This window comes from Mangifera indica, unplaced genomic scaffold, assembly GCF_011075055.1.
Source record: "Mangifera indica cultivar Alphonso unplaced genomic scaffold, CATAS_Mindica_2.1 Un_0070, whole genome shotgun sequence".
Taxonomy (NCBI): Eukaryota; Viridiplantae; Streptophyta; class Magnoliopsida; order Sapindales; family Anacardiaceae; genus Mangifera; species Mangifera indica.
Window position 1 is genome coordinate 20,547 of NW_025401162.1, and position 17,689 is coordinate 38,235.

Genomic DNA, 17,689 nt, shown 5'->3' on the forward strand with positions numbered 1-17,689 from the left:
GATGCGAGGCCTTTTTTTCTGTAATTCAGTGGCATCTACAGTATAACATTTGCTGCATTTATGTAAACAATTTTGAGAGCTTTATGGATACTTAATTCTGCAAATTTCTTTTATTTTTCCCACATCGTTTGCTTCTTTTTCTCTTTTATTTATTTTAAACATGGAACCTGTTACTAAACAAATCTTTTATTGAAGATACATATGGTAGAAACCTGAAAGCACAATTCTCAAACCTGCAAAGAAAGAACACAGGCATACAAGTGCACAAATCAGGGTTAGAAAACAGAAATTTACAAAAAAAAAATTCACAATTCTCAATCGTGAAAGCACTGTTGTCTCCCAAGCCTAACCCGTTTGAGCTTCCTTTGGATCAACTATTAAGAATATAGCCTCAGGCGATTGGTGATCCTCTGGCGGCATATGGGACAGTTTGTTACTCTTGACCCACAGTCTCTACAAGTCTGAGTTTCAAGTAAAATTTAACTCAAAATTAAGGCATTAAGGAAGAGAAACAAAAACCAAACAATTATAGTACTGTAACTCACCATGTGTCCACAACCGAAGGCTAAGTCCTTTGGACTAGTCAAGCAAATCGGACAAGCCTACAATCAAGTTGGAAAATATGAGAAAAGTACCTCGGTATTATCAGAACTTGAAAGATTTAAAAAACCAATTGTGATTCAGAATGAAAAGAAACTTAAGTGTGATTCTCCTCCTCCAAGTTGACTAAAATATAAATTCCTACTATCAAATTACTCGTGACAATTTATATCCTCACATCTTTTCATTATTATACCTGGGTTCGATCATCTATTGCAGGTGATGATGCAGTGGTGCTTACTTCATGCTCTAGTGGAGCACGACGACTGTAAAGAACAGGAGGAGGGCGGGGAACTATCTTTGGTGCTCTCCCTGTTCTACGCCTATCGTCCAATGAGATACAACATAAGCAAATACCAGAAAGTTGTTCTTATTTGACTTTGATGCAAAGCTTCTGTAAAATAATATTCATTCTGCATTTGTAGATGGAATATAAAAGATTTAATGATCCTTACTTGAGTAAACCGAATTCCATGGCTGCTCTGTACTGCAAGGGAATCTCCATTAGGGCAGCAAGAGCAAAAGCTGTTTCTTTCTCAGAAGGACTTGATTGTTTTGACATAATGGCAGTGAAATTAACAAACTGCAGGCAAAAAGAATACATAAATACAAAGCATAATGTAAATCAGAAAGCTTTTGAGGTTAGTTGTCTGCTGTCATTGCAGCAACTAAGTACCTGAAAATTATCAAATTCCCGTGCCGGGATCTTGTCATCAAATTTCCTCATGTCTTCCCAAGGTCCATCCCCGACACCAACAAGAATAATGGAGAGTGGATATGAACTGGATGTAGGATATCAAACATATTCCATATTAAGTACAAAAAATGCAGTGCTAAATTTACATAACTTGTTCTTCAAAGCAAGACTCTACCTTGCATCAACAATAGACTGGATTGTTTGCTTTTCTTGTGGACTAAGTTCTCTAGGATGTGTATCGACACTCCTAGTCACCTTCACGGTAAAAGAAAACACAGTGATAAAAAAGATGTAAGTGGTGCACAATTCTGTGAGACAGGCAGAGATACAGGACTTTAGATTCAACCTGGCCATCTGCAACTATAACCAATACATGGTACTGCCCGCCACTCTTCTCTACAATGTCGATTGCAGCTTCAATCACCGGTGCATAAGAAGTTGGCCCTTAAAACAAATACATTATACTTATTAAGCTGTCATTTTTCAGATAAGCAAATCATTCTATTCATTTGATCATAGAGAACTAACCTGAAAGTCGCAAGCTTGGAACTATCTTTCGGTAGCATGATAATACTTCTTCAAAACCATGGCAAGGAGTATGATCACTGTGAAAACTAAACACTTCTTGATCATGTGTTGTTGCTGTTATGAAAAAACAAAAAATTAGATTCATTCTATTGATTGGGAGAGAAAGAGTCAAAAGATTAACCTTGTAGAGGAAATAAACAACACAACTTACCATCACCAAAGCCAAAACAAGGGATCAAGTTGTCTTCATCAAAGGGGGCAATTGTCTTTCCAATTATAGAGATCGCTGTTTCATATGGATTAGGGGTGTCTCCAATGGCATGAAGGCTCCGATTATTAAATGATATTTTGCCTTTAATAATAACATGAATGCATTAGTTTCAATAGAAATACATAGTAAATGCATGAGCTCAAAATATTTATTAAACATGAACTAATGCCAAATTTTGGGGAAATTTGGAAATACTTGACTTGCATTAACATGACATGCTTTCCTTGCTTGATCTTACATAGAATGGATGTACTTATTTTTTGTTTCCTAAGTTTAACTGTTCAATTTCCCTTGGGGTTGCACAAATATGAGAAAGAGATGTGCATGCGTGCTCTCTTTTAAGATGAAAGGACTTCAGTTTCACTCAAATTAACCACATTCCGGGAACAATAATGTATACCAGTCCATTCATTGCTTTTTGTGAAATCGATTCCAAGAATGAGATTGGAAGATTCTAATCCAGCATCCCTCAAGGCTATTGTTACCTGAAAACAGGATATACCATTTCTCAAGCTTCAGAAACTCATTAACATGACTTGTATAACTTTTAGGTAACATAATTCTTGTAGGAAACCAGTATGGAAAATGATTAGCAAAAAGAGAATGAATTTCCAATGTAGAATACAAGGAAATGTCAAGAGTTGTTGGCTTTATGTTGTAAGAACTAGAAAACCAGACCACATGCAAGAATCTCGTAATGCTAATACTAGACTTTCTGTTATTAGTATACAACAAATAAGATTCTTAGATAAGCAGGTAGTGTTTTCAGTCAAGAAACCCAAAAACTTGGCACAAAATTTATGCGCCCTCTCAAATTTTTAAACCATTTTCTACTTTACAATTAGTTGATGGTTACGAATATTTGTATTGGTTTGGGCTATCATTATTATGAGTGCTGCAATCAAGCTGAACCGAGTATTACTAAAAAAATTATAGTAAAACCTCTTAACTTATATTTATTAGTTATCCTCCTATATTCAAGATTTGGTGTGGGTTTATGTTTAAAAAATTTAAAAGCTGAAGGGATCAGATAATATTATTATAACAAGATATAAAAGCACAGGGGGAATTGTAAAAAGCCGCAAGCTAGTGGGCTCATTTAGCCAAGAAGCGATAAGGTCAAGATTGGCTTGACAATAACAGAACCAGACTAGACTCAATTCATTGGAAACCCTAATTGTGATGCTATAGAATTCTCTCATGTGGTGACTCCTAAATAAGTAAGCCCTACACAAGGACGGACTTGTAGCAAAGGGATTAGAATGGAAGAACATCCTTGCTATAAGATCAAAGAATCAAAAAAGGGGAATACCCATAAAGAGAAATGCAATAAATTATTATTAAACAAAAGAAGAAAGAGAAAAGAAATGGTGATTAATTAAAATGGATCCCACGTGATTCATTATTAGCAAACAAGTGGTCCAAGCACTGACATTGAAGATAATTAATTACAGCTCTTTCCCACTACCGAAAAACCAAACCGTGTTGACTTGACCGAAAACGTGTTTCTCACCTAACCAATTTTATATCCAACAACACGATGTAAGTTTATCTTTGCTCTTGTTATGAAGGTTTTAAATAGTTTTTTAGGCTGTTATTTTTGTCGAAAAAGATGAGTATAGGCTGTTATTTTTAAATAAATCCTCTTGATAAAAAAACTTATATTGTTAATATATATGTTTTACTTTAAAAAAAAAAAAAATTATAATTCCAGCAAAAGTTTGGCCAACTAAACACTAGCATTAGATTGGGTTAATCTTCAAATATTGAGTTCATAATAATATGATAAGTAAAATTGGATTGGAACTGAATCAAAGCTTGTTCTAACTGATAAAATAATATAACTAAAAAGATGAACAATTTTATTAGAAGAATAATCAGTAATACAGGCATTGGGTGACACCATATATGTACTCAATTATTGAACAAAGAGATAAAGTTGAAGATGACAGGATTGGGTGAAAATACTCTATCCTGTCATATACATACATACATATATCAATCATATCAAATTGCATTATTAAATGCATGATATGGATATATATCTACCTTTCTATCCGAGAACAAACAACTACACTACTCCACAACATTGAAGAAAGAAAGCAAAGACGAAAGTCAAGAGAAGAGAAATATGAACCTCTTCAAGGGTTGTGAAATTGTCAGGGATAAAAGAATACTTGTTCTTTATGTTGTTGCTCCTCTTCATCTTTGGACCAGTACCACTCACGGTTACAGAGGTTGATGGTTGTCGTGACATGCTGCGATTTGTGCTAATAATTTCAGATTTCCCTCTAGAACTTATCTGACTGCTAGTTGTCCTGCGATTTAACTCGGGGTTAGTGTTGTTAATTGGCTGCTGACGCTTATGGATGGCAAAAACGTTGCCCATATCATCTTCCTTCACATGTATAAAAACTTCAAACAAAGCTAATACGGAGATTATGTAGACGAGAAAAAGTAAAAGAAAGATGCAAAGGGAAGAAGAAGCTTTCGCCCTCAAGAAGATGCTTAATTTGCGTGCGAATAATGCTAGCTTTGAGTCTACCAAAGAATCTGAAATATTGAGACACCGAAGGCTCAAACGTGCAGAGAACCCAGTAACTCTAGTTACCAGAGGCTACCACTTGTAAAGTCTCAACCAGATTTGTAACGTCAAGTGACGTTCATGATCATATTAATTGTATATATATATTACTCAACAAAAGTTTTTAAAAAAAAAACATGAGGGGTATTATGGTTATTTTGGGGCCAACACAGGGGAACTAGAGGACATGTAGAACAATGGATCAATCCATTAACCCAAACCTCCATTCTCAATTCCTTGAGCATGAAAAATGGTATGCTGAAGATGGTTTTGGAAGTTTGTAGTGTGAAAACAATCTTTTTTCGAGCAAGAAAATATTTGCAGCTCCAACACACACACAAAAAAAAAAGTAGAGCAGTGAAATCAGACCAAAAGGTATTAGATAGTTGACACTTACCACATGCGAATGAGAAGTATAGAGATCTGTTAAACCCAGCTGCTGGAGACCTTGCAAGGTAACCCCAACTCATAACTCAGTCCCACCTACCCTTGTACTTTGTGGAATTTTGCCACAAGACTGGCAGCCATTACTTAATACAAAGACTGGGGCAGCGCTACTGACTCTGTTGCACATTTATGTTTTACCGATTAAAATATTACAAACACTTGTGAGAGACCTTGACTTGTGGAGAAAAACATAGAGGAAAAATTTCTTTTCCAAGGAAAATACTCACTATGTCACGGTCAATTTCAATTATTCAAAATAAGCAACAGCTATCTTGCAAGCATGAAAGATAATTTTTTTTTTTTATGGGTATATTGCATATTTGATTTTACACCAGTAAAAGCAGCTATTGGAATCTGAGAATAAAAACAAATTGAGGCATTTAGAATATTATCTGGTCTTTAAGTCAGGCATGAGGAAGCTCAGTTCCATTATAGCTAAATTTGCTTTGCTTGGAGCATCGAGTTCTTCTGCAACATTGTGAAATTTCCAAGTTACTTCATAGCATTATAAAATATCCAACTGATTGAATGATGGGAGCACTTTAATGGCCATGTTGGTTATAAACAGTTCGAGATTTTTTTAGTGCTAGCTATAGAACATGCTGAGACAGGGGAATCAAACTTTAAGGAGTCACAACTCAATTTATATTCTATAAAATGTGAGACAAACAGGGGAAATTATTTATAAAGTTGTTCATTGTCAATTTAAAATCTAGTATTGATGAATTTTGAGTCAAATGACAACGCAATGAATGAGACTGAGAAAGGAGATGTTAATGAAAAGGTGTCCTGTTTTGCCTCTTCGTTTTACTAACTAAACCAACTAGAGTGTGCAGAATCAATTAGCAAACAATAATACTGTAAATAGAAAGCCCGTATGATTTACTTTGAAAATCATCTAATTATATGATTTTAAACCACTTTCATAAACATCTAGATGGAAAAAGTATTGTAGCTAGAATAAGTCTTATCTCTTTCCTTTCAATGGGAAAACAATGCAATCCACCATGTGGTGCAAAGCCTGCACATTCACAGCACTTAAAACTTACACGTCTCCTGGAAGCAGACAAGGTTTTTTGCAACAACTGCTTGTCTGTCAACAATATTATGTTGAACTGATCTATTGCCACTAATCATATAAAAAAAATTGTCAGAAAACTGAGTACCAGTGCCAGATTATTGCACAAACACCTTACATACTCCGAAGTCACTGTTTCATCAAGACATCCCATCATAACCAAGAAATAGCCATTTCATATTAAAATTTGTGTTCTCCCATGTAGACATGAATTCCAGTGCTGCATGTGTCCTCAAGGGATCCGTTAAAATAGCGTCTAATTTAGATATGAACTCTTTCTGCTTCCTTTTGAAAACACAATCTTAAATTTTGAGGGTAGACAAAAGGGTTATCAACTGGCAATTAAGAAGTTGATGGTTTTTTGAGAAGAAAATCAGAGAAAACGAAGGATAGAAATTTGAATTGAATGAAAGAATAAAAGCAAGAAATGAGAAAAGCTGATATGATGCAGCAAAAAGTAATATTATTTTATTCATTCTGGTGCACTACATTTATATTAAAAATATCTGAACTGAAAAGATAATGCTTAAAAAAAATTACAGTAACAACCAAGATTTCTAATAACATTAACAATATCCTAAAGAATAGGACTTATTGACTGGAAAAACAAATTTGACTGAAACTAATCAAAGAAAAGTTCAACGTGGCAGTCCTGAAGCAAATTATTAACACTCCTCCTTGCTTTAGGCACTGCAAATTCCAATCATCTTCCTTAGTAACTCGAACTTGCCAACTGGAAGTGGCTTTGTGAACAAATCTGCCAGCTGATCTTCAGACTTGCAGTAAGCAAGTTTCACTTTTCCAGTTTGTTGCACTTCCCTCAAGAAGTAGAGCTTGATGTTGAAGTGTTTTGTTTTTCCGTGAAATACTGGATTTCGTGAAATTGCAATTGCTGCTTGATTATCAACAAAAATCTCAGTACCTTCATTTTGCACCATGTGTAAATCAGATAGGACTTTCCTTAGCCATAGAGTTTGGTTTGCTGCTGCAGTTGCTGCAATAAACTCTGCTTCTGCAGTGGATTGTGCTACAATCTCTTGTTTCTTTGAACACCATGAAAAAATACCTGAGCCTAGGTTGAAACAGTATCCTGAGGTACTTTTCATGTCATCAATAGAACCACCCCAATCACTATCTGAAAAACCACTCAACTTGAAGTTCTGACTCTTCTCAAACTTGACACCACAATCAAGACTGCCCTTAATAAACCTTAAGATTCTTTTTGCTGCTCTTAAATGCACTTCACTAGCACAATGCATAAAACGAGATAAGAGACTTACAACAAATAGAATATCAGGTCTTGTTGCTGTAAGATACATCAAGCAACCAATCAAACTTCTGTAATGGCCTTCATCAACTTTACTAGCACCATCTTCTTTGCTCAGCTTCTCTTTTTGACCCATTGGTGTGTTTATTGCTTTGCACTCTTCCATCTGAAATTTCTTCAAAATTTCCTTTGCATACTTCTTCTGACAGATGAAAACTTCATTTTGGCTTTGCTGGACCTCCAAGCCAAGAAAGTAAGTCATAAGACCAAGATCTGTCATCTCAAAGACCTGCATCATCTCTTGTTTAAACTCCTCAATCATCTGTGCATTATCTCCTGTTACCAAAAGGTCATCAACATAAAGAGATACAATAAGAACATAACTACCCTTTTGTTTAACATAAAGAGTAGCTTCAGATAAGCTTTTTGTGAAGCCTAAGCTTAGCAAATATTCATCAATCCTGCTGTACCAAGCTTTTGGAGCTTGCTTTAGGCCGTAAAGAGCCTTTTTGAGCAAATAGACCTTATCCTCTTCACCTTGCACAACAAATCCTTCTGGTTGTTCCACATAAATTTCTTCTTGTAGAACACCATTTAGAAAAGCTGATTTGACATCTAACTGAAACACTTTCTAGCCTTTTTGTGCTGATATGGCTAACAACAACCTGATTGTATCTAGTCTAGCAACAGGAGCAAACGTTTCAGAATAATCAACACCAAAAATTTGAGCATACCCCTTGACGACGAGCCTAGCTTTGTACTTGTTGATGGAGTTATCAGCATTTAGCTTCGTTCGGTACACCCATTTTACTCCAATGATTTTTCTGCCTTCTGGTTTGTTGACTAATTCCCAAGTTTTGTTCTTGTGAATCATTGACATCTCCTCCTCCATTGCTTTCTTCCACTTAGGGTCTTTAAGAGCTTCTTCATGATCAGCAGGTTCACATAATGCTACATTACATCTTTGATAGATGTTTGAAAGTGATCTTGTTCCTCTAATTGGTGGATCATCTATCAATTCATTTTCCCATTGGTCTGTTGTCTCCTCCTCAAAAAAATCGCTTCTAAATTCTTTTGAAGGTCTGTTAGTTCCTTGTGAATTTTCCCAGTCCCATTGCTCATCCTCATTGAAGTGAACATCTCTAGTTATCGCCATTTTTCTTGTTTGAGGATGATATACTTTGTAGGCTTTAGAAATTGTGCTATAGCCAACAAAGATACCTAGAATTGCTTTTTTATCAAGCTTGTCTCTCTTAACCTGTGGAACATGGACAAAACACAAACAACCAAATACTTTAAGAAAACTTAGTGAAGGTATATACCCATACCAAGCTTCAAATGGAGTTTTGTCTTCAACGGCTACACTTGGAAGCCGATTTTGCAGAAATATTGCTGTATTGGCTGCCTCTGCCCAGAAATTTTTTGGCAACCCCTTCTCATGCAACATGCATCTAGCCATCTCCATGACATATCTGTTCTTCCTTTCACTCACTCCATTTTGCTGTGGAGTGTAAGGGGCAGTGAGCTGATGTTCTATGCCAGCTTCATCACAAAACAAGTTAAATTCTGCAGAAGTGTACTCTTTTCCATTATCAGATCTTAAGATTTGAATTTTGCAGCCGCTTAAATTTTCCACCATCTTTTTAAACTTCCAGAATACTCCAGCAACTTCAGACTTGAACTTTAGGAAATAAATCCAACACATTCTTGTAAAATCATCAATGAAAAGAATGTAATACCGGCTACCTTGAAGTGATGGTGTTCTTTGAGGTCCACCCACATCTGTATGAACTAGTTGCAGTTTCTGTGTTGCTCTCCAGGATGATTTAGGAAATGGTTTCCTACTTTGTTTACCAAATTGACAAGCATGACAGTTTGGCAGGTGATCAACCAGAACTGGTAAACCTTTTGTCACTTCATCTTTCTTCATCTTGAGCATTCGTTGAAGATGACAATGCCCAAGCCTTTTATGCCAGACTTCTGTGATGTTGACATTGGTGGAATAAGCTGTGTGTTCCTCCTCCGTAGGATCAAATAAGAAGCTTTTCCCTTTCATTTTGACACGTAAAATCTCCTTTCCAGCGGCGTCGTAGATGTGACAATACAAGTCTTCAAAGGACACCTTAAATCCTTTTTCAATTAACTGGCCAACACTCAGCAGATTTTGATCAATATCAGGTACATAAAGAACATCTGAAATAGTTTTTGTACCTGAACTAGTTGTCATTGCAATGGTTCCTTTTCCTTTTGCAGCAATATAACCACCATTCCCTATCCTGACTTTAGTCATTGCAGTAGCCTTTAACTCCTTAAAAAGAGTTTTGTCAAAGGTCATATGGTTTGTACAACCACTGTCAATGAGCCAACTTTCTGAGGAGACCTTTGTAGAGAAACACGTTGCCACAAACATCTGATCTTCTTCATCTTGATCAGCTACATGGACTTCTTCCTCTGGTTTCTGAGATTTGCTTTTGCAAATCACAGCTTCATGTCCAAGCTGATTGCACTTGCTGCACTTTGCATCAGGCCTCTTCCAACACTTGAATGGAGAATGACCCATTTTGCCACAGTGTTCACAAGGCGGGAAATTTCTCCTTGAGCTTCCACCTTTGTTTCGAGTGCGACTGCTTGAACTACTCCCAAAACTTTCCTGTTGGTGTTTGACTGACAAGGCTCCTTCTACGGTACACTCTTGTCTCATAAGTCTCCTTTGTTCTTGAGCCTGCAAAGCATTCAACAGTTCTGCCAAGGTGATCTTGGACAGATCTTTAGTATTTTCCAAGGTGGTTATTGAGGCTTCATATTTTTCAGGCACCGTAACAAGAATTTTTTCAACAATTCTTGTATCATCAAATTTAGTGCCAAGAAGCCTTACCTTGTTGGCAATGCCAAGCAATCTGTCTGAATATTCTTTGATTGTCTCAGCATTTTTCATCTTTTGCAGCTCAAATTCCCTTGTTAGATTGAGCACTTGCATTCCTCGTATTCTTTCATCTCCTGCGTATTCCGTCTTCAGATGCTCCCAGATTTCTTTTGCTGATTTGAGATTCATGATCTTTGTGAAAATCGTTGTTGAAACACCAGCAAACAACACTGCTTTGGCCTTTGATTTTCTGGTCTTCTTCTCTTTGTGGCTTTTCATCTGAGCTACCGTCGGATTGTTTGGCAGCGGAGCAACTTCATAATCTTCTTCGACGGCTTCCCATAGATCCAAAGCCTCAAGATAAGTTTCCATTCTAATAGCCCAAAGTTGGTAGTTTTCTCCATCAAAAACATGTGGAGCAGCTTGAGAAAATTTGGGGAAATCAGTTTCTGTTTCCATGGATACTCACAGGTTCCGTAAGAATGAAGCTCTGATACCAATTGATGGTTTTTTGAGAAGAAAATCAGAGAAAACGAAGGATAGAAATTTGAATTGAATGAAAGAATAAAAGCAAGAAATGAGAAAAGCTGATATGATGCAGCAAAAAGTAATATTATTTTATTCATTCTGGTGCACTACATTTATATTAAAAATATCTGAACTGAAAAGATAATGCTTAAAAAAAATTACAGTAACAACCAAGATTTCTGATAACATTAACAATATCCTAAAGAATAGGACTTATTGACTGGAAAAACAAATTTGACTGAAACTAATCAAAGAAAAGTTCAACGTGGCAGTCCTGAAGCAAATTATTAACAGAAGTCAAGGTTGATACTTGCTCAATTTCAAAACATCCAGGCTAGTGCTTTTCAATTTGTATTTCAACATACTGTTTCTAAATTTTACTGATTAATTTGGATCCACAGAAACAACACCTTTTTATCCACCATATTGAATCTAAAAGGCTGTTATGCCACATTTTCTAGCCACTATTTGAGATAATTCAGCAGATATCTTTTCAGTTCCGTCAGTAAAAAACATATGTTTTTCCATCCCTCTGAGTTTCCACATCAGGGATGGTATTATATTCTTTGTTATAAACATGCCAAACTTCAATGGCTGCACCGAAAGGCTGACCCATCTAGCTGCACATTTGCTCACATTCTTGGTCTCAAGAAAATCACTCATCTGCTCCCTGATATCAGCTCCAGCAAGACCAGGTCTAGAGTCTAGACCCAAACATCCACAAAGAATTATTTTTAATTGACTATTTGAAAATGAAAGAGTTCCAAACTTCTTATCACAAATAGCTATGCCATTTCCTATAGTGGATATTATTCTTTGATAAACTCTACTATGCTAAACAAAGCAAATTCCAAGAGATCACGCAACAAACCAGACATTTATTTTATTACATGAACTGAATACAGGTTTCCAGTATTAAACACACAACACACTTCTGAAAAAATACATTATAAAACAACACACTTCCACCATAGAGTAAAGGAACTAAAGTTGCTATTACACATGTAGCTTTATTATATAGGAACAAGCGTACGCAGATACTTAGGTACTGAACACCATTTAAATCGCTCCACCAACTAAAAGTGCAATTCGTTACTGAAATGGCACACTAGTGATGAAAAATAATGTCCATCACTTGCTCTTAGCCGCTCATTTTTCTTTTTTTTTTTCCCTTGATCTCAATGAGCGTATCATAAATGCACCATGGAAAACTGAGGAAATGTTCACGGCTAATTCCTTCTTTGATGCAGTAACCCCAATAACTATGATGGTATGTTACATAATACCATGCTGAAGCCTTTGCATATGCATCATTACCATCAGAATTACTAGAACCTGACTCACTAGACTCGTTGAACCAGGCCCTAGCTTCCTTCCTTATGGACCTTGTGGCAGAAGTGATTGTATCCAAATCCCCTCTTTTATCAAAACCTTTTGCTATTTTAATGATGTATCCACTAACTATTTCTGCCTCAGTCTCAATTCCATAATGCTTCATCAGGTTACTCAGCCGAGTATCATACTTGCATTTGTAATGGAGAGCTTCATTGACATATTTCTTGAAACCATCAACTTCCATATCAGAATCAAAAGACCTCAATGCAATTTCCTTTGTGAAGGATTTGATAGCAGTTGCATGTGGTGCAATGCCTTTTACCTCTCGATACAGCCTTCCCATCACACGCTCTGATTGATAGGTCATATAGTCAGGCTTATCCATGAAGTCTGGATATTTATTGACACGAAGTTCACTTGGTATTTTTGCTGCCACACCAGTTTTTGGAAAATCCACAGCAATGGAGGCTTGGCGGGCAAGCTGAAGACATTGCGTACTCCTTGCTTTCTCAGGTTCTTTATCTGCAAAGACAACATGGGCATGATTGATTATGCCCAAGCTGTCATTGACAATAAAGTCAACGAAGTACTCCTCAACATCCTGCAGCACAATGATATATATGTTTAGCCAAAAGACTACAGCTTTGATCAAACACCACCATTTACTGTTACAATCTGATGCATACTGAAATAGAAATCATTCTCAATCTCATGAAATGTTTCATAGGAGTATCCTAATTACCAATCATAGACTCTGTGAAGCTATCGAGTTACGCTTCCAGCAATAGTAGAATACTGGTGTTGGGTAATAAAACATGCAACGCCCAAACTTGCAAACAATATAGAGCAACCTCAAAACAAGGAACATACAAATATTTGGGTTGGTTCGGCTCAACCCAAGTGATGTGCTCAAAACCCCAAGCAACTAATCAATCAATCATTACATCAACTAATTGTTACAACTAGGTGACTTTTACCTATTTATAAGAGAATAGTCTAGTAAAAGAGCGCTGTAAGACAAAAATTCAAGGCGCAATATCAATGATTAGTTCACTATATTATATTACAGAAAACTCAATAGAAAGTGTAGAGACAGCAGCCAAGAGAAACAAAGTGCACATCAATTACAGAGAAAATTTAGTTTAACAAATCAATGGTGAGGACAAAATGATATATGTTTTGTTGCAATTTCATATGAAAAATGTTGCAATGAAGGAAATTGCAATGACAGATCGTAAGACTTATTGCTGAGATGCCTATCTCATTGTAGTGTACTTGCAGAAATTAAATTCAAATGAAACTAGTCAGAGTTGATTCAAGAATGTGACTAAATAAATCTTAACATGCATGATGCTATAAGTTGAGCAATACCTCAATCGTAACATCACGATGGAAAACCTTAGCTTTTCCAGGGGTATAATCCATGGGCCGAAACTGATAAGGAGGAATGAGATCAGGATCCCAACATACAAAATACATGTCTCCATCAAGGTCACTTCCTGAACATTCATTTGGATGGGGCCTAATCAATAATGAAACCAGTGTCAGTTTCTAAATTGATAATCATGCATAATCATTAGGATAATAGATACAGGATTTAGGAATTTCTTGAGCTTACACTGTATAAATTTATAAACTCACCAAGCAGGAAAATAGGGCAGACCAAATATTAGTAAATACATGTATGCAAATATATTTCATGTAATCTAGGATATAAACACTATACCGAACATAAAGAATCTATATGCCTTAAAATTATTCAAGTAATTCAGTTTCAGAAACATCTAACATGAAATATAAGACATTTGCAAAAGCAGGTTTACCGTTTTCCTTTTGCTGGGAAAACCACACAATCAACCATGTGGTGCAAAGCTGGCACATCCACAGCTTCTAAAACGCGCATATCTCCTGGATGGAGGCATGGATTTTTAGCAACCACCACCTTTCCTTCACAAACACTAGTTTGATTTGATGCGTTTCCACGAGACTGGAAGTAGAAATCATCCGAAAAATGACTAGATCTGGAGTGAGAATATTGCACAAAGATCTGTCCATATTTTAACGTCCCTGTCTCATCCAGAGTTCCCATCATATTTCGTCCTTTGGGAAGAAATATCCTTGCTTTAGTTCGCAAGTCCTGCAGACTTGATGCACGGTATGTCTGCAGCATCAGTGAGAGAAACGGTTCTTCATCTGGCCTATAATCACACCTAAGCATTTCCTTGAGAACATTTGCACTCTCCCCTGAACACATCAATCCAAGCGCCTCAAGTGCCCTTGAAGGGTCTGTCAAAATAGCATCTAATTGAGCTATGGCCTCTCTCTGCTTCCTTTCAAAAACACCATCTTTTATACCAAGCGTCGAGAGAAGGGTGATCAACTGGCGATTTAGAAAATAAGACTGATATTTGCTATTGTCCAAAATATCCAGACTAGTGCTGTCTGATTCGTATTTTAACATACTGTGTCTTAATGATAATTTCACTGAAGAATTTGGATCAACAGCTACAACACCTTTGAACCCAGCATATCGTATCTGGAATGCAGATGGAGTATAACTTGTGAAACCACATTTTTTAGCCACTTCTTGGGCTAATTCAGAAGATATTTTTCCGATCCCATCAGAGAAAACATATTTAATTCCTTTCCTTTTGACTTCTACATCAGGAATGATTTCGATGTCCTTCCTATCAACAGGCACAGCAACCCTGGATGCGCTCAAAGACTGACCAAGTCTGGCTGCAAATCTTGCCACATTTTTTATCTCACGAAAATCACCCAAGCTCTTTCTAATATCTGCTGCAGTAAGCCCAGGTCTAGATGCAAACATCCATAAAGTATTCTCTCTAACTTGACTATTTGAGAAAGCAAGAGTTTCAAACTTTTTGTCTCCGATGACTATGCCATTTCGGAGAGTTGACAGTATCCTCTGATAAATTCTAGTACGCTTTTTTCCTGATGCCTTAGGAGATAAAACTGTTGAAAACAATCTATCCATATCCTCATCAACAAATGAAACACGAAGAAAATTATCAATGTCATCAGGATAACTGCGTAAGACACGATTGGACAGACTGACTTCTGGACCACGAAAGTAAATTTTTGTGGGGGTTACAAAAACCTTGTGCACATACGCTAGCCCATCATCCAAGGCAATGGGAGGTGATCCAAGAAGTGTCTTAGACTTAGAATAGTTTTTGTATTGATCTTTGAGCCAGCTTACAGGATCATAGCAGCATTCTCTTAGATTAAACAGCTTCTCCAATGCATGTTCTATGAATGCTATATCCATTCTGCTTGGATCAAAGAAGCGAAAGAACTTGACATCAAGTACTGGCCCAGGAATACAACCGTGCTGAATCAAGGAATTGATTTTGAACAAGATCTTAAATGGCAAGTCGATGCCTTGTGGTGGACTTATAATTGGAACAAGATCAGAATTGCAGGAGAAAGTAGAACCTTTCTTTAGACTGAACTTCCCTGGACTTTCCTTGTAGAAAAAGAAATCTTTCAGAGCTTTTGGAACATGATCCCCGCCTGGAAGCTCCAAACACATAGCAGATGATTGTCCAATGCTGGAGGATGGAGTAAAATCAACTGTCCGGTCCCAGTGGCTTTCTCTCTTATAAATAAGAGGAGCACCATATAACTATCAAGAGAAAGAAAAGGAAATTAATTTAATAAATAAAAGAAATAAATTGCTATTTTGAAGTAAAGAAAACAACTTTGACATGTAACAACCAAAAAAGCAAAGAAATTAGATAAATGGCGTACCAGATGACATATAGTTCAACTATCAAAGAATAAGTAGAGTTCTTTTAGAAGAAAGCCATATTCAGGAAGTCTCAGAAACATTTACGTGTGCAATGGACACGGTGGACATTAAGTAGTTTTTCTCATTTTTGTCAAATGCTAACACAAAATTTCATAATAATAAGTTTTTTTGATGGCTAACCTGGATGACAAGAAACTTCACAGACTGATCATGTGGGCGTTGTAGCTGGATTTGCCAAATTGTCTCATACGGAACCTTAAGCTTATAATCCACAGAATCATAAGTTAGAAAGAAGCTAAAATTTCTGAGATCCGAGTCAAATTTCACAGAAACATTTTCCTGTGACCAGAGCACATAAAACTTCTCCTCTGAAATCTGGCAGCCAAAGTTCAATCTTGCGTTATCAGTCCTGTCCTGTGGGGTTTTCTCCATAGCTGAATTTCTATCATGGTCAACATAACGAGCTTTCAGATAAGAATCTCCATCCCATATAAGTCGTTCAGCAGCCATGGACACGATATACTCTGCAGCTTCCATGGTTGTGAATTCAACTATGGCGTATGCCCTTGAACCTTTTTTTGGCTTAACCTTAACCACATCATAGACTGTTCCTTTACCCGTGTATCCCTCCACAAATTCCTTAACTGCTATTTCAGGCTTAATTGAAGCAAAGCCAAACAAGCTGATTGTCTTAGCCATTTCGTCGTGACAATTTCAACTGCAGTTCCATATCCAACACAAAAGTTAGCAACTCTAACAAAGTTATTCTCTGCAAATATATTACACATGAACAATGTTGAACTGAAAATGAACTTTTGAGGCCATGCCCTAGTAGATAGTTTCTTATAAGTCGTCAATGTCTAACGAAGTACATGCTACCAACCATTTAAAAAAAGAAGGAACTGAACAGACTGTTTAACAAGATAGCGAAATGAAAAAAACTCAGAAGCAATTTAAATCTCAAAAAAGCATCAAATTCACAGCAACATATAAACTAGTTCATACATTACACAACAAAGGAAATATCAATAAGCAAAGAACTTAATCAAAGAAACAGAAAGAATTTAAGCAGGGATTTACTTACAAGTGCTCGTAGAATTATCAATAATCAATCAACACTCTATCGCTCTGTGAGAATCAAATGGTGATCAAGGAAGGTATATATGGAGCAAAATAGTAACACTATTACTAATACTATTCGTTGTCAATATATATATATATATATATATATGTGTGTGTGTGTGTGTGTGTGTGTGTGTGTGTGTGTGTATCCTTCTCTTACAAGAATGTGCTGAAACTGAGAGTAGAAGGAAATTTACCTTCTTGAAGACTTGCTTTTACTGACATGGGCAACTATTGGGTCCTAGACTCCCATATGACTTACAAGTTTCGACATCCCATTGGCTAATAAGAGTCCTTTCCTAAGAAGTTGTTAATGTAAGTACAACTCGATGGGAACTGAGAGAGACCATTCTTTGTAAGATTCTTCAATGTCTTCATTGGTTGGCTTGGACTGATCAAGTGTGAACGTCTCCATGGTAGTAGAGAGCTTCACTTGCTTTTTCTGAAGATTATTGGATTTGGGTCAGTGTTGAATGTGGAAAAAAATGCATGAATAATGGAAAGTGTGATTAATGGAGGTGATGATATAGTTAAATAAATGGTAAGGGTGTGGAAAAAGCGAATGAGGTATTGACTGGTTGAAAAAGATGCCCC

At 36.5% G+C, this 17,689-nt stretch overlaps 2 protein-coding genes across 5 annotated transcripts; both read right to left on the bottom strand.

Moving 5' to 3' along the window:
- Nucleotides 1-170: 170 nt before the first annotated feature.
- Nucleotides 171-5,218, bottom strand: LOC123207301 (E3 ubiquitin-protein ligase RGLG4-like). Of its 3 annotated transcripts, none has more exons than XM_044624663.1 (12): nucleotides 5,078-5,218; nucleotides 4,234-4,414; nucleotides 2,497-2,581; nucleotides 2,037-2,177; nucleotides 1,826-1,939; nucleotides 1,644-1,741; nucleotides 1,473-1,552; nucleotides 1,277-1,382; nucleotides 1,056-1,183; nucleotides 797-923; nucleotides 546-602; nucleotides 171-461 (listed from the first exon to the last, which is right to left on the bottom strand). In XM_044624663.1, exons 1-12 carry the CDS (start codon nucleotides 5,080-5,082, stop codon nucleotides 378-380), a joined length of 1,206 nt encoding a protein of 401 aa, XP_044480598.1. In that variant the 5' UTR covers nucleotides 5,083-5,218; the 3' UTR covers nucleotides 171-377. The 3 variants fall into 3 exon arrangements, with proteins under 3 accessions (XP_044480598.1, XP_044480597.1, XP_044480596.1); XM_044624662.1 differs by lacking the exon at nucleotides 5,078-5,218 and having other exon boundaries at nucleotides 171-233; nucleotides 351-461; nucleotides 4,234-4,775; XM_044624661.1 differs by lacking the exon at nucleotides 5,078-5,218 and having other exon boundaries at nucleotides 4,234-4,775.
- Nucleotides 5,219-11,721: 6,503 nt separating this feature from the next.
- Nucleotides 11,722-17,548, bottom strand: LOC123207306 (probable RNA-dependent RNA polymerase 1). Of its 2 annotated transcripts, XM_044624671.1 has the most exons (6): nucleotides 17,293-17,548; nucleotides 17,058-17,101; nucleotides 16,154-16,691; nucleotides 14,022-15,847; nucleotides 13,570-13,720; nucleotides 11,722-12,799 (listed from the first exon to the last, which is right to left on the bottom strand). In XM_044624671.1, the coding sequence occupies exons 3-6, from the start codon at nucleotides 16,670-16,672 to the stop codon at nucleotides 12,005-12,007; spliced, it is 3,291 nt and encodes a 1,096-aa protein (XP_044480606.1). In that variant the 5' UTR covers nucleotides 16,673-16,691; nucleotides 17,058-17,101; nucleotides 17,293-17,548; the 3' UTR covers nucleotides 11,722-12,004. The 2 variants fall into 2 exon arrangements, with proteins under 2 accessions (XP_044480606.1, XP_044480605.1); XM_044624670.1 differs by lacking the exon at nucleotides 17,293-17,548 and having other exon boundaries at nucleotides 17,058-17,224.
- Nucleotides 17,549-17,689: the final 141 nt, after the last annotated feature.